The sequence below is a fragment of the Haplochromis burtoni genome, unplaced genomic scaffold (assembly GCF_018398535.1).
Source record: "Haplochromis burtoni strain Fernald_Lab_line unplaced genomic scaffold, NCSU_Asbu1 Contig_117, whole genome shotgun sequence".
Taxonomy (NCBI): Eukaryota; Metazoa; Chordata; class Actinopteri; order Cichliformes; family Cichlidae; genus Haplochromis; species Haplochromis burtoni.
Window position 1 is genome coordinate 1,346,627 of NW_024582478.1, and position 24,972 is coordinate 1,371,598.

The following is a 24,972-nucleotide window of genomic DNA, read 5'->3' on the forward strand; positions in this document are numbered from 1 at the left end:
AGATCCACCCATCATCCATCCATCATCCATCATGCATCCATCCCATCTATCCATCCATCATCATCCACCCATCCATCCATCATCATCCACCCATCATCCATCTCATCACCCATCACCATCCATCATCCAACATCCATCTCCACCCATCCATCGCATCATCCATGCATCCACCCATCCATCCATCATCATCATCCACCCATCCATCCATCCATCCATCATGCCACTCCATCCATCCATCTGCATCCATCCATGCATACCACATCCATTCAGCATCCATCCATTCCATCCATCATCATCCATCGATCCATCATCCATCCATCATCCATCATCCATCAGCATCCACTCCATCCATCATCCATCCATCCATCCATCCATCACATCCATCCATCCATCTCCATCCCATCCATGCATCCATCCAGCACCATCCATCCACTCCATCCATGATCCCATCCATCCCACCGCATCCAATCATCCATCCATGCATCCACCCATCCATGCATCCATCATCATGCATCCCATCCATCATCCATCCATCATCATGCCATCCATCCATGCATCCATCCATCCATCCATCCATCGCATTCCATCATACATACCATCCATTCCACATGCATCCATCCATGCATCCACCCATCCATGCATCCATCCATGTGTCTATCCATTCAACCATTCATCCATCCATCCATCTATCCATCCATCCATCATCCATCATCCATCCATCTCCAATCCATCCATCCATCCATCCACATCCATCATCATCCATCCATCCTCCATCCATCCATCATCCATCCATCATCCACCCATCATCCATCATCCATCCATGCATCCACCCATCCATCCATGCATCCATCCATCCATCCATCCATGCATCCATCCATCCATCCATCCATGCATCCACCCATCCATGCATGCATCCATGGTTGCTGGGGGCAACTGGAGGTTATCTCAGCTGTCATAGTGTGAGAGTATCCTAATGCAGCGGTCCCCACGGACCAATTTAATGTCAGACATGGACCGGCCTTTAAGGTTTTGCGGATAAATACAACAAAATAAAATGATAGGACCGAGACAAAAACTGTGGCATTTTGTAAATATAACAATAAACATGAATTCACTGTGTAATTGTGTAACTTTATTAGCGGCGTCCTCCTGAGATGCACCAACAACACTGAGAGTAACGTCTGCCTCTCTGCCCCATAATACTCTCTGGTCACTATGGTAATGCACAAACATTTCTTTCAAAATAAGACGCACAACTACAACACGGGGAAAGACCCAGGGAAACCGAGTTAACGATAAAAACCCTGAAAACCATAACACCTGTCATCTCTCACGGCTCGGTACCGGTCTGTGGCCCGGTGGTTGGGGATGGCTGTCCTTTTTTTTTTTTTTTTTTTTTTTTGCCTGTCCCGTTTGGTTCTTTTGCCATCAGAATTATTATCTAAAGGCGAAGAAAGATGCCCAACGGACGGCTGGATGGCTGTCCTAATGCATTTCTGTTTAATCTCCTGAGACCTGAACTCTTTCATGGCATTTTTAATTTCGCTTTGTTCTTTGGGCTGATTGGAACCTGATGAATGTAAAAGCAAAGAATTACGTGATTTATTTTTTTACCTGATTTTTGTTTCTGAGAAAAATGGGATCCACATATGAGGACATTTGCTTTAAATTTTGATAGAACAGTGGCAGTACAACGTCCTCGTCAGTGGATATCAGGCCCTTGTAGAGCAAAACTGAATATTTTGGTCTAGACAAAAATGGGGCGATCGTGGCTCAAAGAGTTTGCAGTTCGTCTTGTAACTGGAAGGTTGCCAGTTCGAGCCCTGGCTCGGACAGTCTCGATCGTTGTGTCCTTGGGCGAGACACTTTACCCTACTGGTGATGGCCAGAGGGGCCGATGGCGCGATTTGGCAGCCTCGCTTCTGTCAGTCTGCCGCAGGGCAGCTGTGGCTACACCTGTAGCTGCCTCCACCAGTGTGTGAATGAATAGTGGAATTGTACAGTGCTTTGAGGGCCCTGAAAAGCACTATATAAATGCAATCCATTATTATTATTATAGACAACCCAAAACGTGATGTCCACATATGTGGACGCAGGTCCTAGGAGGTTAAAGAGGAGCTATTCTGCTCAGTTCCAGGTTCATGTTTTTATTATTTGCTCAGCTTAGAGCAGCTTTGCATGAACCCTGAGGTCCTCCTCTGTGTGAAACAAGCTGCTTTAGCTCCTCCCTGTTTAAGACAACTCCTCCTGATTGGCTGGCTGCCATAAACAGAAGGTTTAAACAGCAGGTGGTTGGAGCTGTACACCTAAGATAACATGACCATATTAGGATGACATCATACAGAGCCAGGGGTAGAAAAAACTCCTGGCTCTGAGCTTTTGGCTCACAGAGAGTGCCTGCACAGAAACCAGCCTCATTATCAGAAACTTTGATCATTGAACGTCCGCCTCTGAAACAGGAAATAAAGAACAACACCAAAGCTCCATGCTAAATGAGTCGGTGCTGTTCAACTTTAATGGAGTTTGATGTAAGGAAGCAAAGCTTGTCCAGGATCCACGGCAGCTTTAACAGCTCACAGCAAACATGATTTTAAAGCTTTTTAAGTTTCTCTTTAAAACCCAGTTTACTTGGTTTTGAATCCAAAGTGCTGCCAGTGTTTCCAGTCTGCCTCCTTTTCTTTCTGCAGTATCGACTGGAGACCTACACCGAGACCAGAGCCAGCGCCTGGCAGTTTGAGCCCTACAACGGTAAAAACAATTCCTCACATGATGTGTTTCCTGCATGAACAACAGGATTAGATCCACGTCTGTCACGATACAAAGGCAAGAGACCAGCGAAATGCAGAAACCCTGCGACTGCTGGCTGTATAACTAACTGCTGGAGTCCAGTAGGTGGTGGTAATGCAGCAGCTGACTACTCACCTAATCCAAGTTTCTTTATAGTTCCTGTTCTTCCTGTTTAAAGGCAGTTCCTCTTACATGCAGGGATTTTTTAAGGTGGTGGAGTAATTTCCCGATCCTGATTCCTGTGCTGGAAGCAGACAGAGTTCCTCTAACGGTTCTTAGTTCCTGGGAAAAGTTCTCGAGGTGGGAAAGCAGCAGAAACCTGAAAACTTTCAGTTTGTTATCATTTCATCTTGTTGTTTCACCTCCTGTTGTATCTGTCAGAAGTATTGATTAGGGGGGAAAACACATCAGAAAAGCTCAAACTTGATGATTAAAATCTAAAGTGGAGAAATGTGGTGACAGAGGATCAATCGGCTGAGGGTGAGGAGCGGTCGGTCACACGAGGCGGGATAACTCTTCATCAGTTATGTTGTCCTGGTGTGAAACAGGTCAGACGGTGGACGGTCCTCAGTACGGTATGAGCCCCGCGCCGTGGGACATCCCGGTGTCGCTGCCTCAGAGATACACCGACAAGGTGGAGAAGCTCCGAGTGCCGCACTCGTCGTTCGTGAAGGTGCGGCTCTGCGCCTCTTTTTTCAGCTTCCTGAGCTGCTGTTTTATCACAGTAACACAAATTTGTGTTCCAGGTGTGTCACAAGTGCAAAGGCTGCGGGAGAACTCGCTGCACCGCCTGCTTCGGCCGAGGCCAGGTCCGGCTTTTAAAGCGTTTCATATTTTATTAAATTAACAGAACAAGTAGAAATGGGAGAACGTTCACGATTCACTTCCAGCTTTAACTGCCAATTATGACACATGAAAAATATCTGCTGGTTGTTGATTTTTATCTCACTTATTTTCTGTTTGTTCATCTCTGCTTAAGATAAAACAGAAACTCTGAATGTTCAGACACATCCATCATAGTTTAAAATGATCAAACATAGTTTGCAGTGAATATGAATCTTTTTAATCTGTTCTTCTCGTTCTGCAGAAGCGCTGCACGTTCTGCCACGGCCGCGGTCGTATCAGGAACAAGCACTGCACTTCCTGTCATGGCAGAGGTCGAAAGAGGTGAGAGCCCAGTCTGCTGCTTTTCTGCCTCTTTCTCACTAAAACGTGCAGATGATCAGGGACAGCTAACAAAAGCACTTTTGTGCTGCGACACACGTCTCTGCTTATCGGAGGCACGATTTCGTGTCAACCTGTAAAAGTCTGAGCTGCTTTCCCCGGACTGAGGGGAGACATGATGATGATGAAGAGCAGGCAGGAAGTGAGTGTTTTGATCCAGAAAGATGTCAAGTGGGAACTGAGGACTCCAGTGGAGGGATAACTGTAACATACATGGGAGGTGTGGCAGTCAGGAGCCCGTTGGAGGCCACGCCTCCCGGAGGGTGTACTGTGACACAAACTGAGAGAGAGAGGGGAAGGGATGGTGAGGGTCATGTTTGCAGCTACGATGCAGCTTCCGTGGATGAGCCTGCAGGATACAGGACCAAAGAAAGTCCACCATGTCGAGGCGTCTGAAGGAGAACCTGGTGCTTGATCATGCAACAAGCCCGTTCACAGATTTTTGGCCAAACCCAAACAGTCTGACCTCCCTGTGATTTCATCGTCCTCCCTAAATGAAGTTGACTTGATGAATCGGGTGCAGGGAGCAGGGAGAGCACACAGATGGAGCTGCACGGAGCCTGCAGGCTGAGCCGTTGCAGCTCCGCTCGCTTTGTTGTTCACGCTGTCTCTGACTCTGCTGTCGGTCTCTCGCTCCTGAAGGTGTTTGAGCTGCCACAGCCACGGCTACAAGACCTGCTCCGTTTGTCTCGGCAGCCAAAACCTGCTGCATTTCATCCAGCTCACAGTGACGTGGTATCAAAATCACTCAAAATGTTCCCACGGCCCTCCGTATGACATCACTGCTTCAGCCGTTTGTGTTTATTTTTTAAATGTGTAGGAAGAACAACGTCAGTGAGTTCATTCCCGACCGCCAGCCCGACTTTCCTGACAGGAAGTTCGAGAAGGTGTCGGGAGACGCTTTCTTCGTCGATGAGAGTTTGCTGGTAACACATTTCTTTTTCTTTCTTTCATTTGTGTGTTGGATCCACGCCGGCTGCTCCTCTGTCCTGCTGTGGGAGAGAGTGCAACCACACAGCGTGTGGATGAATATGAACTATATGAATGCATTTATAATAATACAGACTTCCTGCTGCTGCCAGGTGTATCCTATCCAGGGTTTCCCGGATCAGGAGATCTGTGACGTTTCAACAAAACTGATTAACGAACACCTCGAGCGCTTCACCGCCACCAGCCGCATCCTGCAGCAGGTACAGATACGCGCACGCGGCCCTCTCGGCCGATCTCAGACACCTTCTTTGAGGTTTGTTGCTCTGTGTCACTCTGAGCGTCCGATCTCCCTCCTCAGCGTCAGAGCATCGAGCTGGTGCCCCTCACTCATGCCTATTACACCTACAGCGGGAAAGACTACAGCTTCTTCGTCTACGGGCTGGAGAACAAAGTGTTTACCTCCAAATATCCCTCTGCATGTTCCATCCTGTAGGCAGCACGGTATCGATATTTAATCCCACGACCCATATAACCCTTTTTGTTTTGTATGTTTACTTAAGAATCTCTGTTTATGATCAAAGCTCAGCTTATTTTTGACAGGATTCACCTCCAAATCACAGGGAGCCAAACTTTTAAGATAAGTGGCCCCAAAGCTGTCGCAGCTGTCGGGTCAGTTAAACATGTTGATGGATTTTCACTAGAAAAGTTTCCATATATCCGCAGATAAACTTTGTTATGCATGTTAGTTATTTTAACCATGAATCAGTGTGAATTATACCTCTTTCTCTAATCTGCTATAATCCACCCACTGTGTGTGCGTGCCCTAACATCTACTTCCTGTTTACCAACCTGGTTATTTCCTGTTGCTGCTGGTGCTTTCTTTGTGGCATTCAGTGCTAAATGCTTTTGTTCAGTACATCATCAGGTCAGATCACAACCTGGAGTTTAGATGTTTATATGTTCAGTCTTCAGACGTCCTGCAGTCACGCTCAGGGTTTATTCTCTTATTTTCTGCACGAACCTCATTTTACTGCTTTTGGTCTCAGACTCAGTCAGACTCGTTTCCACACTGTTACTCTCGTTACTGTTAGCACGAGTGCACTTACAGCGTCAGCTTCGACTCGAGATCTTTCTTGGTAATTCTCATTGAGTGATGTTTTTAAAGAAAAGTGATTACGTGAGAAAATAACTGGCAGAATAATCAATACTGAAAGTCACTGTTAGAAGGAGCACCGCCCAGAACATCACAGAACACGAATGACCAAAGATTTTTAACCTTTCTGGACGTTTCATTTTGGTGTCTCGCTCTCAGTCTCTCTGTGATTGCTTTTGGTTTCTCTGATGTTTTTTTTGCATATTTTTGTCTCTTTGTGATTTCAGTCTGTTTTTTTGTGTGTGGTCATCTTGTTTTTATGTTTTTGTCATTATCAATACCATTGTTGAAATATTTAGTCACGTTTATTCAGTTTCTCGTTATTTTCATATTTTTTTCTTTGGATTTTTCCAGATTTGTCATCATTTTTTTGTCTTTGTTGTAATTTTTAGCTTCTTTGTTACTTTAAGTCTCTTTGTTGCTGTTTTGAGTGTTTTCAGTCTTTTAGCTGAGCTCGGTTCAGGTTCAGGGTCTTCCTGCCTCCTTTCTTCAGCCTGTCCAATCATCCATCCAACGGGCCAGGTCTTGTTAGGCGATGAATTACAGGGATGGAATCGCTGTTATATAAATATGAATGATGGACTTCAATAGTAAAGTGTAAAGTTTTGCTTGATGGATAAACATCATTGAATTTAATCTGGTTGAGGATTTTTCTGGAGCTGTAAGGTGATTCGGTGCAGGTTCAGCGGGTCGACCCGTGTGTCGTACGGCTGTTGCCTTAAAGTTGTTTTTTTTTTTTAAGTCTACATGTAAAAGAAGAGACGAATCTTCTTCGGGGCAGAAAATGAACTCCAGGCCAAATTCCTGGAAGATTAAGTGCAGCAGTTTACTGCCAGCGATGATAAAATGCAGCTTCCTGTCTGAAGCAGTTTGAACGTGTCAATTTCTAATGATGTCATTAGTAGGGACTGTTCGTACGTTTTCCCCTTACAGCTTCTGTAAAACCCGTCCAGTGTTTGGACGTTTTTCCTGAAGTGACACAGAAAACATGTCTCATGCTGTATTTAACATTTGTACATCCCTACAGACTCTCATGTGTACAGCTAAAATAACATTTTGATATCTTTTATTGTTTTAAAAACTATAAATCACCTGCCGATGTTTGCAGTAAAGTTATCACACAAATAAAATGTTTTTATCGTTACCCTGTGGTGTCTGTGCAGTCCCTGAACTAGAAAACCACCAGCTTGGATCCAAAAACATGTTTTATTGCAATTATTTATAAATGTTTTGGTATTTTATATTTTTAGAGTCAGATTCCTGCTCAAGAACTGAAGGTAAAATCACGTGGCTACAAACGGTGAAACATTGATGCATTTTATTGATCCGTTTTAGATTTGAAGCGTCAGGGCGGGAAACCGGCTGCACGAGAGGTCTAAAGATCCGACATCTAAACATAAAACTGGAGAAAATGTCGTTTTTATTTCTGTGCTGATAAAATAACACCACAAGAGGGCGCTGCAGCGTGTCAGCCCAGGTGTGTTTACTGACACCGTGTGCTGTGGGAAAAACCACGATCCAAGGTTGACGGGTGAAAAAATGTGACATGCGTGCTGGAAAATATTTTAACTCTGGCAGAGATTTATTTATAATATATTTAAGTGTTTAAACTAGTGTTTATGGCTTTAAGTTTCATTTTTGTGTCATTTTAAGTCTGTTGTCCCTCTTTGTTGACGCCAAATCATTTTTAATTCAACCAAACCCTGAGTTTGTTTGTCTCTGTCCTTTTTTTGTTGGGTTTTTGAGTCTTTCTTAATGTTTTTGACTCATTTTGCATTTTTCCTCTAACTGGCCTCCTTGGGCTCATAAAGCCTCTTCAGACTGAGCTGGTGGACCGGGGGCCCTGGCCCTGTGTAATCTAGTGTGGTAGCCAGAGGGGTGTGATTCATGGTGGCAGATATTAACTGAATTCTGGGAAAGAAATACTTTTTGCTGCATATTGCAAGTTATTAATTTTATTTTAAAGCTCGAACAGTATCTTTTCTAAAAACCGGATTTGCCAGTATGTAGTTCTGCACTTTTATTGCTTTTCACTTTGTTCTTGTTCTTTAGAGTTTTGAAGCCGTTTGCTTTTCTTTCCGGTCAGTTTGCGTCTGTTTGTATTAATATTGCGTCGTATTTATTTTAGAATATTAAAGTGTTTTTGGTTGTTTTGAGAATTTATCTCTGTGTTTTTACTGGCTTGTGTCGTTGTGTTGTTTTCAGTGCATCAGTAATTAAACCCCTTCAGGCGCTGCACGTCAGTGTGGATGGCAGATAAAAACCATCACTGTGAAATGTGGACGTCGGACGTTCCGAGTTGCACGTGAAGGCAGCACGTTCAGGGCGGGTGGGTTGAGGGTGCAGGAGTGGCTCAGCCTCCAGCCCGCACGCGCTCAGTGTGTTTATAACGTGTGAAGCCTTCAGGTGACCCGTCCGGTACCCGCTGCATCACCACCGGGATCTGCGGCGGCTCTGCGGAAGCGGAATAAAGTGAGACAGAGACAGATCCACGCACACAGAGAGACTTCTGCTCGGTGAGTTTGTGAAAGTTTCATTCTGCGTGTGGATGCGCTGCTGCTGTCTCTCAGGAGGAAAGATTGTTTTAAGTGTGTGTTTTTAATTTTTACTGTTCTTATGATTTATTCCTGATGCATCGGTGACGTGTTTGGTCACAGAGGACACGTGTGTTAAGAGGAGACTCATCCTCCCGTGTCTCCTCAGGAGGTTTGTGGGAAGTTTCCAGCAGATTTTAAGCTGATGAAAAGGTTTAATTTAATCTCATTCAGGACTAACGACACCCGTTTAGAAGGTACAGTTCTGCTTATATAAATATCTTCTGGTGATGTGAGGAAACCTTGATGGGGAGGTTTCAGGCTGGGCACTGTGGAGGAGTTGTGCTGGTGCCCGAGGTGGCCTTAGTGCCCACAGAGGAAGAGTATTTTTGTCACTGGGGACGTTTATAGGGTTTTGTTGGCATTTTGGTGGCAGCTGAGGAGGATCCAGGGAATTTTCATGGTCAGCGAGGACACCCCGTCTTGTGTCTTTGTTGGAGCTTTGGCCACTGAGGGTTGCAGAGTAGGAGCTACAGCCCATCATACAGGTTGGATGTGTCTTCTGGATGACTTTGCAAAGTGTAAAAATTGCAGACATAATTTATGGACTCTTCACTTTATTTTTACTAAGAAAGAGAGAATTTTAAGCCCGAGGCAGAGTTACTGCAGACTGAAAGTGGAAAAACTGAGACATGTTGTTGAAACTTCTTATTTCTGCTCAGCAGGCTGTTCTCCACCTGCTGGATGACTCATTACACATGAATGAGCTTCTCTTTACACTTAAAAACATCATTTAATGTCCATGAATTAACATGAGTGTGACAGCTCTGAGGTAGAAGCTTTAGGGCTAAACTAAAGGAGCCCACAGGAGTTTTTCATGGACATTCGAGCTGTGAGTGGCCCTGTGAGCATGTTTGAGGCACCTGCAGCCGAGGCTGTTAGAGGCAGAACCACAGAAGGATCTGACGGTACAGTGGCTCCGTGTCTCTGCCGTGGGTAAACCTCCCCCCATTGTCCCGGCCTTTCCTGTTATGGACTTCACCCCCTCCTCTGCTGTACAGTGTGACCGTGCGGCTGCTGCTTCCTGTCCTCTGTGTGTGTTTGTTGTTTCCTGGCTGCTTTGTGTCATTGTGTCGCCTCTCAAACTGCAGCGCTGCTGCTGTGCAGATATCAGACACCTGTGTGCTCTGCGTGGGAGCTCGCTCAGACACATGACCTGCAGCGTGTCAGTGACAGACTGAAAACGCGACATTTCAGTTTTCTGGTTTTTATATTCTGTCCTGAAACGATGTGATTAGAGAAAATGATCTGTTCACTGTTTTTTTTTTTGTGCATTAAAATGCAAAAATTCTCTGATGTGTTGATTTGAGTGTTTTCTGCTTCGTTTGGTCGTCGGACTCTTTGCTGCGCGAACTCGGTGTTTGTCTGGCTTCCACAATAAGACGTCATCAGCTCATTCTACTGAGTCACCTATTCATTCCTTATTTATACCAATGGAGTCGTTCCTGAAACCAAATCAAACTGAAGGTGAATAATTCTCAGCAACAATAAATCCGAATAGACCCGCCGATCATTGGACCTTAAGCAAACATGCAGACTGACCACCGACCAGAAGAGGAAACAGCTGCATGATAATCTGTTAATGAACTTAATTAAGAAGCTGAACATCACAAGGGTTTGCTCTGCAACAGGTAAGTCACCTGCAGAGACCTCAAAACCCCCAAAGTCCTCAGTGATGATGGGACGCAAGCGCTGACCTTTGTCCAAAGTTTTCAGGGGGACAGAGAGAATCAGGGGACAAAAAACTATTTGGACTTTTTTCTACAAAAAGTTTAATAACTATCCCCCAAAAATCAAAACAAGTTCGGGTTTCTTTTGTGGGCCACGAGTCTGAGGTGACCAGAACAACACAAAAGCTGGTGGAGACGGATGCAGGGCTGAAGGAAGACGTGCGCTGGCTTTGGTGTCCTTCTAGTTTCCAGTGTTTTAATGCATTTCCTTCACTCCTTTATATTTTTAAAAAAGGCTGACATTGAGATTAGTTGGGGGATTAAACTGTGAAGACTCTTGACTTCAGAAGGAAGAAATCTAAGTGGCCTAAAAATGAGCACAAATAACTTGTTTCTGCAAAATTAATTGGTTTAATTTAAAGGAAACTTGAGGAAGAGCCCTTTAAATTTGCAGGTTCGCTGAATCTGTGAAGCTGAGTGGAGCCCGTTGAAGCTACTTGACTCCCTCTCGGTCAGGAGAGGGTTTTACTCTGTTTGTATCAAGCTGGCTGCTGAGTGAAAGGAGAGAAAACGAGGAAAAGCTCATGTCAGCGTGAGGCGTGGAGGAAAACTGACAGCAGGTTTTGGCCCAGAGATGGAGATCGGCGAGCACGCAGCGGGCTTTTTGCTCGTGTTCTTAAAAGCCGAGTCAAGCTCCATGAGTTGAATCAACAACGGCTCCTGATAAAAGTCTTATCTGATGGCTGCCGGCCAAAGAGCAGTGAAGTTCAAAGCTGGGCTGCAGCACTTAGGAAGAGCCTCACTTTCACTCGTGGTTGGAGTTTTTTGTTTTCGTCAGTCTGGAACATTTAAAATGAGCAGCAGAGAAACATCCAGAGACAAACAGGCAGACGCACTGATCCCAGCGGGCACTCGAATGACAAAGCAAGATGTCATCCGTGCACGTTACAGCACAGCGTGGAGAGCAGAGGAGAAAATCACAGTATTAGTGCAACCTGCAGCTGGTTGGTGAAAGTTACACATGTCAGGCTGCTGGGGGCTGAGTCAGCATCACCCAGAACTGAAACAGCACTTATTCCAGACTGTCCTGTCCTCAAATATCCTGAATTTATCTCTCTTACAGTTTGTTAAACTTTAAACATAATTAAAATGAAAAAAGTCCGAAAAGGCGAGGCCGAACTCTGACCTCAGGTAGCTGCCAACACGCGCGGAGACAAAGACGACCATTAATAATCCTTCCACAGGCTGACCTCCAGAAACCTGTTTAGAAATGAGAAAACCACATGAAGGGTTTCATCCTGCATGGATGCTTCTTTCTGTTGCCTCTAACTTTTCCACGTCTGGGAATCACGTGAGCAGATCTTCTTGCTTTCCCGGCGTGACAGGATGCAGCGTCCTGCGCTCTTGCTGCTGGACCGAAGGTGTAATCTATCAAAGCATCCGTGCTGCGCGGTGCTTTCCGTGGTTGAAGCGGGCGTTCCGATCCTTTCTGTGTTTGATGCGCTTTGCAGCATCCCAGATGGATTCCTGGAATGTGCTTCTCGTTCTCCATGGATGTAACGCTCTGATTCGATCCAGCTGATCCCGTCTGAACTTCAGGTCTGTTTTCCATTCTGCTCTTTGTGGCTTTGATACCGACTGCCTTCATATGACCCGGGAGTGTGTCGGCTGCTGGGCGGCAGGACGGCTGCTTCAGACCCGAGGAAGAACTTCTTTGGATCAGTGGAGATGCTGAAAATCAGTTTCTGATCCATCAGGTGTGTGTGTGTGTGTGTGTGTGTGTGTGTGTGTGTGTGTGTGTGTGTGTGTGTGTGTGTGCTTTTGTACATGCTGGTGTGTGTACTGTTGCGCTGAGGCTGCCTCACTGCAGTTTGGTATCAGCGTCACGGCTCCTGAGCCTGCGGTGGGAACAAACTCATCAAAGCTGCACCAGGTGTCCTCCTCCCTGCATTATATCCCTCCTGCGTCTCCTCATTACCTGCAAAGTGTTCTTTACTTTTGGTGCTGAAAGTTTCATGTGGATCTCCTGAATGTCTAAAGTTCAAAGGACTCAAAAACGCTGGAGCAAAATGACTCGAGTTAAAGAGTTAAAGAGTCAAAGAGCGCCAAAGCTCAACTTTGAGGGCCTGAAAGGCAAAAATATACAAAATATACATGGTAATATGTTTCACACGGCTTCGTTCAACAAAATAGTAAATTTATTGTATGCAAAATAAATCGGCTGCTCCCGAGGGAGGCAGGTGGGACGTTTCTCAGATGTGGGATAATCCACATGTGTATTTGCTGTACTTGTAGCTACATTATGTTTAATGTTTTGGCTGCTGTATCAGAGGAATTTGGGGGCTAAATAAAGTTTATCTTCTCCTAAATGGTCCGAGAACCTGAGGGACTCAGAGGGAGTTTCCATCCACATTTCTCAGCACTCCTGATGCTTCTGTCTTATTTTTCCCTGCGATAACGTCAACGTGTCCTCTGAGGATGGAAAAAGTTTACGAGCCACGTAGCGAAAAGGCAACGTCGCTCATCCAGACTCGACGCGCGATGTCAGCTCCTCCATTAAAAGTGATGGAAAGTCTCCTTTTGTCCGCGGCCCGGCTCGGCCTCAAAGAACCAGACTCACCGGCCCTCGAGTCCTAACTCACTGTAACGGCCCACGTTAGTCTTCATCCCGAGGGGGGAGGTGATGAGATGTTTATGCACGGAGCAGGTCGAAGGTCAAATGAAAGCTTTGTGTAGATTTGTATTTTGTTATCGTACAGTTGTGTTTGCAAATTAGAAAGTCTGTCTGTGCCAGTCAAAGCGTGAGCGCACACACATAATTATTATAGTTATTTATTATTATTTAAAGTGATTTAATGAATTATTTTCTGACTTCAGCTTTAAATAAACTCAATATTTCTGCAGTTTTGACTTCGATGTGTCAAAAGAAGCAAACTAAAGATTTAATCTTTGGCTCCAGGAACTCGAGAACCTGTCGCTGTTCATGTGGACGAGAACTGGGGCGGCGATTAATCAGAAAGCAGACAGAGGGCAGCTCCTTGTGTAGCGTACACGCGTCATGCAGGAATATTATTTCTTAATCAGACGGATGATAAAGCAACATGAAGTGTTACACCCTGATCCAGCTGCACTCGCTCTGCTAATGAATGAAATAAGTGACATGAATTTTTCTCTCTTATTTTACTTTATTAAAGAAGTCCAAGCTTCCCACCACGTGGCCTCCATGGACCCACGCGCACGAAGTCCTGTCTGCACTTTATGTCTGTATTTGTTGCTGAGCTGTAGTTAGATTATTCCCAAAGCAAGAGTCGGAATGATCCCATAAAGTTCCCTGATCAGGTTTTCATTCGTTTGTGCCAATCCCAGCAGCTCCTGATGTTTGTGTCACCGGCCGTCCTAACGAGGTGTTTCTGACGTCTGTCTCTGCAGCGGCCTCCACGTCTGTGCAGCGCCGGCTGGATCCTTTCTTTCAGTTGTAGTTCTGCTTAAAAGGTTTTCTGTGTTTGACTTTCCATTTCTCTTCACCTTTATCACTTTTCTTTCTTTTATATTTTTCTGCCCCGCCCTGGTTAGTTTTGCCTGTGCTGTCTCACCTCTGACAACTCCAGGCCTCGAGGGCCGCTGCAGGTTTTAGATCTCACCTTGGGTCAACACACCTGAATCACATGATTAGTTCCTTACCAGGCCTCTGGAGAACTGCAGGAGCTAATTTAGCCATTTAAATCAGCTGTGTTGGTTCAAGGACACATCTAAAACCTGCAGGGACACCGGCCCTCGAGGCCTGGAGTTGCCCACCCCTGTCCTAAACCAAACCAGCCCCGTGGTGTTCAGCACCAGTGAGTGAAAATAAAATAAAATGTGCAACACAAAGCTCCCACCGCCACACTAACTTTGATCTCTGGCTCACTGATCATCCTCATTTAGACTTTGCGCTTCTCTTGGAGCCGTTAGCGCTCGTTAGCAGCACTGACGATGCTAACAACCAGAGAAACTGAACCCGCCACACAGGGCAGCACATGTGTGGCTTGAAGGCAATAAGACTTTTGGTTAATATTGAGATGATGATTATTTCAGACTTGTAAAAATTGTGCATTTATTAAGTTTAAAAAGAAGAAATGAGTTTTCCGAAGGAGGTGAAGTAAATAAACTAACCCTGCCTCCGCCTGGTGGGGAACAGAACTGGGCTTGATTTTGATCGTCTCATTTTAATAATCGTTGGAAGCCAAAATGATAAATTCAGTTAGGATTCAGCTGTGCTGTATGCTGGACCTCGGCTTGTGGGGAAAAGGCCTGAAAACGAGCTTAAATGTCGATAACCTGTTCATTCCCAGCCACTTGTCAGGGGAGCAGTTACTCCAGAATTACCCCTAGCTCCTCTTGCCGTGGGGCATTCCCAGCCACATGGCATAATTAATCTATCCAGCATGTTATGGATCCGCACCGGGGTCTGCTTTCAGCGGGACGTGCCTGAAATACCTTTTGTCCAGGAGGCATCTCCTGCTGCTTTCCTGTGGTGAGGCAGCGCCGCTGCTTTCCCTCATTTAAACCCATTTTGGTCGGACGCAGTTAATAATAGGTCCACTTTGGGGCAGTTTTGGGTCTGTGGTTTTGGAAATTGCTGAGAGCTGGAGTGAGTTTGGTTGCATATTAAACACACAGGTCACAAAGGCTGTTTTCTATAGCTTGCTTGCAGGGGTCCTGGTTTGATCCCACTCTCCGCTGTGTCACCCCTCCACTCGCTCCCTTTTCTTCTCTGCTATTGTCTCTTTAACACAAAGGTTAGACGCACAGAAGAAGGAAAAAGACCGTCCATGCGCTCGTGCATTTCTCTGCTGCTCGCTTAAAGCGCATTATCTGAAAGTGTTTATTTCTGTGCAACCTTTCATTCAGACTCAGACTTTTTAAATGCTTCCACTGATTTTGTTTTCTAAACTGCACGTTTTTGCATAGCTGAGAGCAAAAATCTGTCAGGCTGAAATAAACTGGTAATGTACTTTTTCACCCACTCTCTGCTGGGCACCACTTTAGCTCCACTGGGGAAATTTACAGTGTTTTGCTTTAGCAGTGTCTCAGTCAGGGGGACTGTTCCCTCCTTTCCTCATTTTGGAAGCTTAAACTAAACCTGCACCATCACAGCAGGGGCCTGAATGGGTGGAGAAGTCTCCGCCCACTGCCGTGTGATTGTTGAATGAATGATGGCAGGTGAAGTTTTTTTTTAGAGTTGCTCAGAGTTTCATCATCCCGCTGATGCCAGTTTAGGCTGATCCAGGGTTAGCATCACAAAATAAAACCTTCAGGGCCGCGATTAAAATGTCAAAAATCTTTGAAACCACTGCTAAACACACAAATATGCAGACGTTGATGAAGAGCCCAGAAAAATATCCTCGTCTTCATCCGTGAAGGGTTTTGTATCATTAAACAAACCCCTTGTTCTTCCTCTGTTTCCTGCAGGATCCAGCTCTCTGGACACAAACACGTTTTTTTTAAATCTTTTTTTTTGTGAAGCTGAGAAATTCCCCACCTTTCAGTGCCACAGAGGACACAAACCACACAGCGAGAGAGTCCATTCATTAGTTCGTGTAAAATTTTATGTTGTTCTGTGAGCTCGACCCAGAACTCCCAGCCAGTCCCTCAGGTCAGGGCCGGGCTGCTGTGGTTAATGGACTCACTGACTCGGTGCTGGGAAAGTTCTCAGCCCTGCAGAACATGCAGAGCTGGTTCTTATACCCACTGTGCAGGCGGATTTACAGTACGCTGACCCAGAAACCACAGTCAGTTCAGCCTTTTATGTAATTTGGGCTGTTTACTGAGCTCCGGGGAGTCTGGCTGCCTTGAAGGGAATTTCAATTTCTCATTTCAGCTCCGTGTATTTATTCTTGGACTCTTCTAGAGTAACTTTGCATGATTCACAGTTTCAGATTTGCTCTTATTCATCTTTATTCTGCACTGGTGCAGGCATGAGCAGCATTAGCTCCTCCCCCTTTAAGTCACCTTTCTTCTTATTCGCTGCCATAAACAGAAAGTTAAAGCAGGGGTGGGTGGGGCTTCTGTGCTTGGACTGTCTGATTTCTATGACATCGAATGGATCCAAGAATTAAAAAGTGTCAAAGTTCGGTTTACCTTACGGGAAAATTAAAGCTCATGGCGAACTGTGATTCTTTGCAATGACCAGCAGGGGGCGACTCTTCTGTTTGAGAAATGAAGCCTTTGGCACCTTAAGCTTACCGTAACTCTGTTTCTACGTTGAATGGAAGGAGATTGTTGTTCTGTAACACCTGATTTTCTCCCTTTGACTTGATTCGCTTCCTTCCTGTTCATTGGAAAAGTGGCAGCAGAAGAAGACGTGGCGTAGAATCATGCGTAGGATGAAACTGATCAGTTGTTTCAGGCTCCGTCAGAATGGCTGTAGTTGCTTTTCTGTGGAGGTGCACATGGTGCAAGTTATGTCGTCTGATGTATATATTCAAATATTTTAGTTGGGTTTTAGCTGTCACCACCAGAGATGGGCAGTAACGCGTTACTTACTTGTAATCTGATTACTTTTTTCAAGTATCGCGTAAAGTAAGGGATTACTATTGCAAAAACGGTAATTAGATTACCGTTACTTTCCCGTAGGAACGCTGCGTTACTGCGTTACTAAACCGTGATTTTTTTGCGAGAATGTCTCACGACAGTGACGTAAGCGAGTGCGACGTTCGTGACAACAGCTGTGTGCAGATCAACAATGGATCACATATCGAGTGCAGAGAGAGTATGAGCGTGCAGCGTTTAAAGCGTGGAAGTACTGACCTTACTTTGAGTTTGATTCCATAAAAAGTGACAAAAACATGAGTGTCCGCTGTGCGTGGGAAGAAAACTTCTTTTTACAGCGAAAAAACCCCTAAACTTCCAACAAGCACCGAGTAGCTACGACGTAATGGGAAACTCACAGAGAAACTCGCGGATTCTTCCACTGACCGCGGCACACCTGCACCAGGGTAACCCTCCGCCTGCCCCACTCCTGCTTTACAGGTGAAAATAGAGCAACAGGACCGCTGAGTCTTTGACTTTATTTATTTTCTGCTGTGTTTTACTTGCATCTATTTGAAAGACTGAGTGTAAACACACAAAATATTTTATTTTATGTGCTGGAATGTGCAGAAAATAGGTTTAAATGTTAAACTAATTTCTTCCAGTCAGAGAATGTTGCAGATAATTAAATGTTTGCTTGATGCATAAAGTTAAAAGATTAAAACTAATAAACAAGTTTTAAAAAAAAGAGACTTTTCCATTTGATTACATTTTGTATGATGGATGATGCAGAAAAAGTAGAATTGGGCTGAAAGATCTATCGCTTTATCACCTCTTCAGGTTGTACATCGTGTTTTTAAAAAGTAACTAAGTAATTAATTACTTTTGAAAATAAGTAATCAGTAAAGTAACGGGATTACTTTTTGGGGGAAGTAATCAGTAATTAGTTACTGATTACTTTTTTCAAGTAACTTGACCAACACTGGTCACCACTAACTGAAGTTTAGCCAGATGAGATCCTCCGTCTCTTCAGTGTAATAGAACCAGAGACGCTAACTTGTCTCGTGGTTTGTAAGATGACAAAAAACTGAAGTGTCTTTCTAGAAATGGTTAAACTGTCCGCTTTTATTCTAAACACCAACATGGGAAAAAATCCCAGCATCCGCCCATCAAATCAAACTTCTGTGAATAAATTCAAAATTTTTAAAAGGGACAAAAGTCAGATCACATTGTTCAACATCACTTTCCCATATATATCGCTCCAGTCCTCCCCAGGTATCTCAGTATTATTGTGTGATTGTTCAGGAAACGACTCTTTTTGCCTTTTGTTCGTGTGTGTGTGTGTGTGTGTGTGTGTGTGTGTCTTTCTTTTGTGGTGGTCTGTGCTGTCAACGTGGGACTCTGAACATCTCGTGAATGAGCTGCAGGCTTTGCACAATCGCTGCTTTGGGAGTGAGTGTGTTTTGCTGTGTGTGTGTCCATCCTGGAGGCGAGGTGCGTTCACAGGCGGAGAATGGCTCTATTGTGGCTGCCGGTCGTTAGGATGCTCTGTGTGCATTTTGTTGTTTTTCCTTCCTCCTCTGTTGTTTCCTGAGTGTGTGTGTGAAGGAGACAAAAAGGGAGAAGACAGAAGATTTCTATTTAATCTGTAAAATATCGTCCCTGCCTCGGATTTTAGCTTCCATTCACTCACTGCTTCTTCATCCACTCTATTATTTTGTGATTAAACTAAGTTTCATTTTTTAAACTAATTTGGCACAAATGACATAAAGGACAAGAGAGGCTGATGCAAATCCTCACATTAGGCTGTGAAAATGAGATGCAGGCTTTCTTTCACCGCACACCTCATAAAACTTGGAGCTCAGTTTTTGCAGGGATTAAACAAAAAAAATAAACTGTGAATTAATGTCATGTGACGATCACAGTTACCTTACCTCGGGGCGATCGTGGCTCAAGAGTTGGCAGTTCATCTTGTAATCGGAAGGTTGCCGGTTCGAGCCCCGGCTTGGACAGTCTCGGTCGTTGTGTCCTTGGGCGAGACGCTTCACCCGTTGCCTACTGGTGGTGGTCAGAGGGCCCGGTGGCGCCAGTGTCCGGCAGCCTCGCCTCTGTCAGTGCGCCCCAGGGCGGCTGTGGCTACAATGTAGCTGCCATCACCAGTGTGTGAATGACTGAACGTGTAAATCCTTAGGGATTAAGTTACGCGCTATACAAATACAGACCATTTACCTTTGGACAATCCTAAATGGCTCTAAATGGATAAACACAGTGATGGACACCATCAGGTTCTTCACTGAGTCGCTTACGGGAAATTAGAAGTAGAGCTGTATAAATCATTGACTGTTCATAAAAGATGGATACAGCCTCTGTTACATCATCACTTGGTTTGTGAATCAATCCAAACTTTATTTATGAAGCAAAGATGGAACTCAAAGTGCTGAACAAATGAAAAGCAGAAAATAAACACAAGTTCCTATCGTCACCCTCCATTCCTACACCCCAACCTACACATTAGACTCCCAATTTTTTTTTTTTTTCACTCTTGCCATCTTGCTGTTATGAAGGCAGATGTTAGCTGTCTGTCACACAGTAAGGCAGACTCATCCATCTGGACCATGACTTCCAAAATGTCCATCCTGCTCTATTCAACAGACCCAAATTAGCACCTGAGGCCATAAACTGATGAGGAAAGTGTTCACTGAGGTGACAGAGCGCAGCAGCTCGGTTTATTCTTCTCTACACACAGCTTTGTTCTCACCTGCTGCTGGTTGTTTAAAAGGAATAACTACATACAGCAGATATCTGAAGCTTCAGCTCGCAGCCTCTGAGACCGAGCAGGCCTTCCTCAGAAAAGCTCTGCTGTTCATTCACTTTGCAACTCTTAGTGTTATTAAACTTTGCTGATGCGCGATGTTCTCTGCTGTGAGCATAAAAGGTGTCAGTAAATGTGTAAAACCACTTTGTTATTAAAACATGAAATATCTGAATCCCCAACCTGCACACTGAACACTAAACCAACACACAGGAGAGTTACAGCCCTGAAGGAGAAGCAGATGCTTCTGTGCGTCTTTTTTATCGAGTCCTGCTCCAGGGTAGGAAAATGCTCCGCATTGTTTTGCAATGTGCAGCCCTCAGAAAACCCAGCAGGCTTTGATAAAAGGAATCTGACTCCAGAGGCTCGGAAAACTTGGAGCTGATGCCCATCCATCATTCCTGATCTCGTTCTCTGCCTGAAAACAAACACACCTCTTTTCCAAAATGTCAAACTGTTCCTCTGACAGCGAAGGAGAGAAACTGCAGCATGGCCACATCTGCCCATCTGAGAGGGATCATGTGTGTGTTCATTGTTCCCGTTTCTCTCCAGAATCTATACAAAATAGATTTTTGTGCATAACTGACGTCCGACTGCATCCCGCTGTGTGAGTATTTACTCATGAGGACTCCTGAGTTTATTTCAGTTTGAGGAACGTTGTCTAAAGGCTGCAGCAACTAAGGAAACTTTGTACTTCTGAGGCTTTTCTCCAGTTTTACCTCATCATCAGAAGAGGTGAGAACATCAGAAGGTATTGAAAGTCTGTTTGACTGATTTGCGGTCAGTGTGAGACGTGTTCAATAACTCCAGCTTTGCCTTTTAGTGCCTGTAGGAAAAACATTTAATTAAGTCCAGGATTGTTCTTGGAGGATTTCCTGCAGCAGTGTGGGCAGCAGCAAAGCTCAACCACAGACACTCTGAGTTTTCATTTTGGTATCATATTATCATATTTAACATTGGTCCAAGCCAACATTGTATTAGATGGCAAAATATGGCTTTTGGGAGCAGAAAGTAGGGCGGATATTCTTATAGGAAGCAAGTAAAGCTCTATTTTCATAGCATTTTTTGCTCATAGGGAAAAGTTGTGTTAGAAAAGGATATTGAAAGTGTACACAGAGACTGAGTGACAGACGGACAGAGGACCACCCAGTCAGGCTTACATCAGTGCCTCAGCCTCAGAGGATATCAGCTGAGCAGCACTGCGTTTATACATCAGCTGCCTCAAGAGGAGCCACGACAGCCGGGTCACGGCTGAGGATGTGCTGCCTCAGACCAAAGGTCAGGACCCGGTGTGGGTCACTGACCTGGTTCTAGTGGAGGCCCCTGCATGACAGCAGTGGAAGATTAGCTTTGAGAAGTCATGTTCACCATGAGAAAGAGCTGCAGCCCGGTCCCACGCAATTAATAACCCCGAAAAAGGAAAAGCAAGAGCCGGCCTGGTATTTATAGACGAGACCAACAGGCTCCTGCTGCTTACAGTTAGCATGGAAAGATGCTCGCAGTATCCGTGGTAATGTTTGGATGTTCAGGTTACCATGGATACTGTGAGCATTTTTCCACAGTTAATGAAAAAATCCACCCTCAGCAGCACAGTTCTGTGCTTTGTTGGAGGTTGATGAGGTCGCTCCCATTTCAGGGAGTCAATCACTGGATGACACAGCTCTCGCTCTCAGACATACCTGGGCTTGTCTCGTCGCTGTGTGTACTAAGGAATAGTGTTTCTGCAGTGATATAACGACGTGACATTTTCATATCATGTGCACAGGTCTAGAAACAAGTCACCAGGTTCGATTTGATGCTTAATTTTAGGAAATCTTTAAGATATGCTTTTTTCATAGCTGTTATTTGAATATGTATAATCTCTCTTTAATGGGTTTATCCAGTATGGCGGATGTTTGAACTGGTGGTGAACAGTGTTGGTCAAGTTACTTGAAAAAAGTAATCGGATTACAGTAACGCATTACAAGTAATGTGTTACTGCCCATCTCTGGTGGTGAAAGCCTGAGACACACAAAGTCAGCTGCATCCATCAAACTCTTTCTACACCGTGCTAAACTGTGTAGTTTCACATGCGACTGTAAACTTTAGTTCCCATATTTTAGAACCTTATCAATCCCGACATCGATGTGTTTGAGTGTAGACGTGAGTTAACCGGCATTTATTACTGGACCCTCGGAGCCAGACGTGTCAGGAAATGTTTGTTTTAAATGTTCTTAAAACTCCTTTTTTGGGTCCCCGAATGTGAAGATGATCACAGGTGGGAAATATAAAAGTCAGTCTGATTTAGTTCGCTCACTGACTTTAACGTCATAATGAGGTAACAAAGCACCCGTCGAGCCGAGAAATATTATCAAATGAGTGAGATAAGGCACTTTTGTTCCAAGTGTGATAAGGACTCAGGATGTGTCCTCAGCTGCACTCTCTTTATTATGATGTGATCTATCAGTATTTAGAAAAGAGGCTCAGTGCTGCCAAATTAAACACGCTGATAACCATTTAGCGCTATTTATCATTTTCATGGCTTTATTTTTTTTTCTTTTTGTTATCTCTTGCTTTGCTGTTTCTGAAGAATTTCATCACTCTGTTGATGATTGATTCATTATTTATTCTGTATTCTGTAAAATTTCTTGGACATGCTCTTTTTGATAAGTCCTCAGAGGCTTTCTTTTAATACATAGGAGAGGCAGCCTTTTCTTTGTAATAAACATAAACAGATATATTAGATGCAGTTTTATTCGACTTTCTTCTGTTTTTCACTGTAAACACTACAGCGCCAGGTTTCCAACTGGAAGCTGCTTTGGAAAAGCTCCGTTTTCAGGAGGGAAAACTGCTGCTGAAGGCCTGAAGTGGAGCGCAAAGGATGTTTTATGATTTCAAGTCACTGCTGACGTCGTTTAAAGTCATCTGGATGTGCTGCTTTTTAAAAACTTTGGCAGGAAAAATCGATTACGTGTGTCAAACGCATGCAATCACAATGATCGCTCCAATATCAGTGTTGATATGGGAATCATTCAGAGCACCAAAAATTAAACTTATAAAGATTCCTCTGCAGGCAACGATGCAGCTGTCCATTTATTTTTACCATCACTCTCTCTTCTGTCTTTATTAGCTTCTTGTATTGGACAGTGAACAAAAGACTGACGCACACAGACACACACACATCTGCAGACCATCTGGTTGTGTGTCTAAGTTGGCGCACAGACAGCCTCCCCTTCCCTACAGCAGCACTATCGGACTCTATTGTATTAGTGTGTTTGTCCAGTCGGCTAATTAATAATCGCTTATCAGGATCGAGACAACAATAAAGTATTTCTGCCAATCCGAGCGCTTCCTTCCCATCTGGGCAATCCTGGGAGCCGGCGCCAAGTGACCACAACACACACACACACACACACACACACACACACACACACACACACACACACACACACACACACACCATGTTTTCATATCTTTGTGGGGACATATAATTGACATAAAGCTTTCCCTAGCCCCTCCCCCTAACCCTGACCATGAAAAATGAATGCCTAACCCTGACCCTAACCCAACTGCAAGCCTGACACTAAAACCACATTTTGAGTCTCAAAAATGCCTTCAAACTCGTGGGGACCAGGAGTTACACTGTACCTGCAGATGTATTTATATATTTTGTTTCTGTATATAACTTGTGCATATCCTTTGTTTGGATACTTATGTTATTGTGCATTACATACGTTCCCTGTGTTTACATACGTTCCCTGTGTTTACATACGTTCCCTGTGTTTACATACGTTCCCTGTGTACCTCTTAAACTTATTTTGTCTTTATTTATCTTATTCTCTTATCCAAATAATGTGAATGTGAAAACCTATACGCTGCCAATGGCGAGATGCCAAACTGTGTTTCATTGTTCTGGTAACAGTGACTCTGTCTGTCCATCTGTCCAGTCCCCATAAGGGCTGTTGGTCCCCACGAGCATAGTAAATTCCAATTTTTGGTCCCCACAATGACATGTAAACACAAACACACACAAACACACACACTCTCAGAGGCCCAGACAGTAAGAAACCTGATGATGTTACACTTTTTTGGATGGGTCAGACTTTTATTTGGGCATGTGACGTAAAATTATTAGAACATCTTATTTTTTTATAATTTATTCTTTTGTACTTTGTAGCTGGAGACGTTGCATGTTTCCTCAGTGTTAAGCACAGATGAATAAAGCACCAGCGTGGACGAGTCCTTGCAGACTTGCTGAGATGCAGATATATCAGCAGTTTGTAGTTATTAGTCATTTAGACATTAATATCCAACTTTAATCCACTGAGCTTTGATAAATATGAGCCTGAGCTCCGCCTCAAATGTGAAACAACCATGAAAATAGCAGTGTAGTTGTTTGTGTACATAACTTTAAGTACATTGATTTACTCTGTAGACAGCATGTTTTTTTTTATTATAATACAAAGTGTGGAAAAAATGAAAAAGACTCATCCCATGATTTCTGGCGTGAGTGGTGTAATGAGTCACTTCACACCCACTGTTATCTTTTTCCCTTTGAAGGTGGAAAATATTAAAGTCATGTCGACAGCTCAGTTCACTCGAAACCAGACAGGGAGGGAAATAAGGGATCCTTCATTTCCAGAGACATGAGCGAGCAGATTAGCGCCGGGCACCGTTTCACAAACTGGCACGGACCGAGTTGGAAGCGCACATTGGAAGTCTTTGTGTAATTCTGCTAAAAAGACACGCATGATCGCAGACCTCCACCCCGGCTCCACCTCGGCTGGGAGAATAAGTCTTTCTCAAACAGAAATGAATACCAGGAAAGAACGGGGTGAAACCAAATTAGCTCTCCTGCCTCATTATCAGACTACGGCGCCAAAAGTGTTGAGCACAGATTATTTTATTTGCCTTCGGATCATCCTTACTTACCTCATACTGTTTCTGACTGTGTCTTTCCTTCAGTGCAGCCACTTCAGGAAACTGTCTGCTCTTCATTTCCAGCTGTGGTACAGATGTGTCGTGTTTTGGCCCAATGCAATGCTTACAATCCTTCCACTGAAATGGAAAATGCTCCGTAATGTTCATTTCTGGCCTTGTTGTGTATGGCGGGGTTGCCGTGCCTTTTTTAAAAGCAAAATTGTGATATGCAGAACACACGTACATGTTTAGACTCATCCTCTCACGTGCTGCTTACATTACAGCTTCCAAACAGAGACCAGTGTCGTGGTCATGTCCTCAATTGTCCTGCACATATTGTACAGTACAGCCAGCTGCCCACCAGGCTTTTCTTTGTGTGCATAAGTCCGTACA

At 44.3% G+C, this 24,972-nt stretch overlaps 2 protein-coding genes across 4 annotated transcripts in view; both read left to right on the plus strand.

Annotated features, from left to right (window-relative positions):
- The window catches only part of ssuh2.1 (ssu-2 homolog, tandem duplicate 1), a 16,660-nt gene extending 9,422 nt beyond the window's left edge, over positions 1 to 7,238 (plus strand). The window contains exons 5-12 of one of the 2 annotated variants that reach the window (XM_005928920.3): positions 2,688 to 2,748; positions 3,336 to 3,460; positions 3,534 to 3,596; positions 3,875 to 3,954; positions 4,654 to 4,746; positions 4,832 to 4,937; positions 5,094 to 5,201; positions 5,300 to 7,238. In XM_005928920.3, the coding sequence (XP_005928982.1) occupies positions 2,688 to 2,748; positions 3,336 to 3,460; positions 3,534 to 3,596; positions 3,875 to 3,954; positions 4,654 to 4,746; positions 4,832 to 4,937; positions 5,094 to 5,201; positions 5,300 to 5,434 (771 nt within the window). In that variant the 3' untranslated portion in view covers positions 5,435 to 7,238. The remainder of the gene's footprint in view (positions 1 to 2,687; positions 2,749 to 3,335; positions 3,461 to 3,533; positions 3,597 to 3,874; positions 3,955 to 4,653; positions 4,747 to 4,831; positions 4,938 to 5,093; positions 5,202 to 5,299) is intronic. The other variant, XM_005928921.3, reaches the window with a different exon arrangement.
- Positions 7,239 to 8,426: 1,188 nt separating this feature from the next.
- The window catches only part of si:dkey-49n23.1 (semaphorin-3D), a 98,037-nt gene continuing 81,491 nt past the window's right edge, over positions 8,427 to 24,972 (plus strand). Inside the window, exon 1 of one of the 2 annotated variants that reach the window (XM_005928912.3) lies at positions 8,427 to 8,610. The gene's annotated coding sequence lies outside the window, so the exon portion shown is untranslated. The remainder of the gene's footprint in view (positions 8,611 to 24,972) is intronic. The other variant, XM_005928910.3, reaches the window with a different exon arrangement.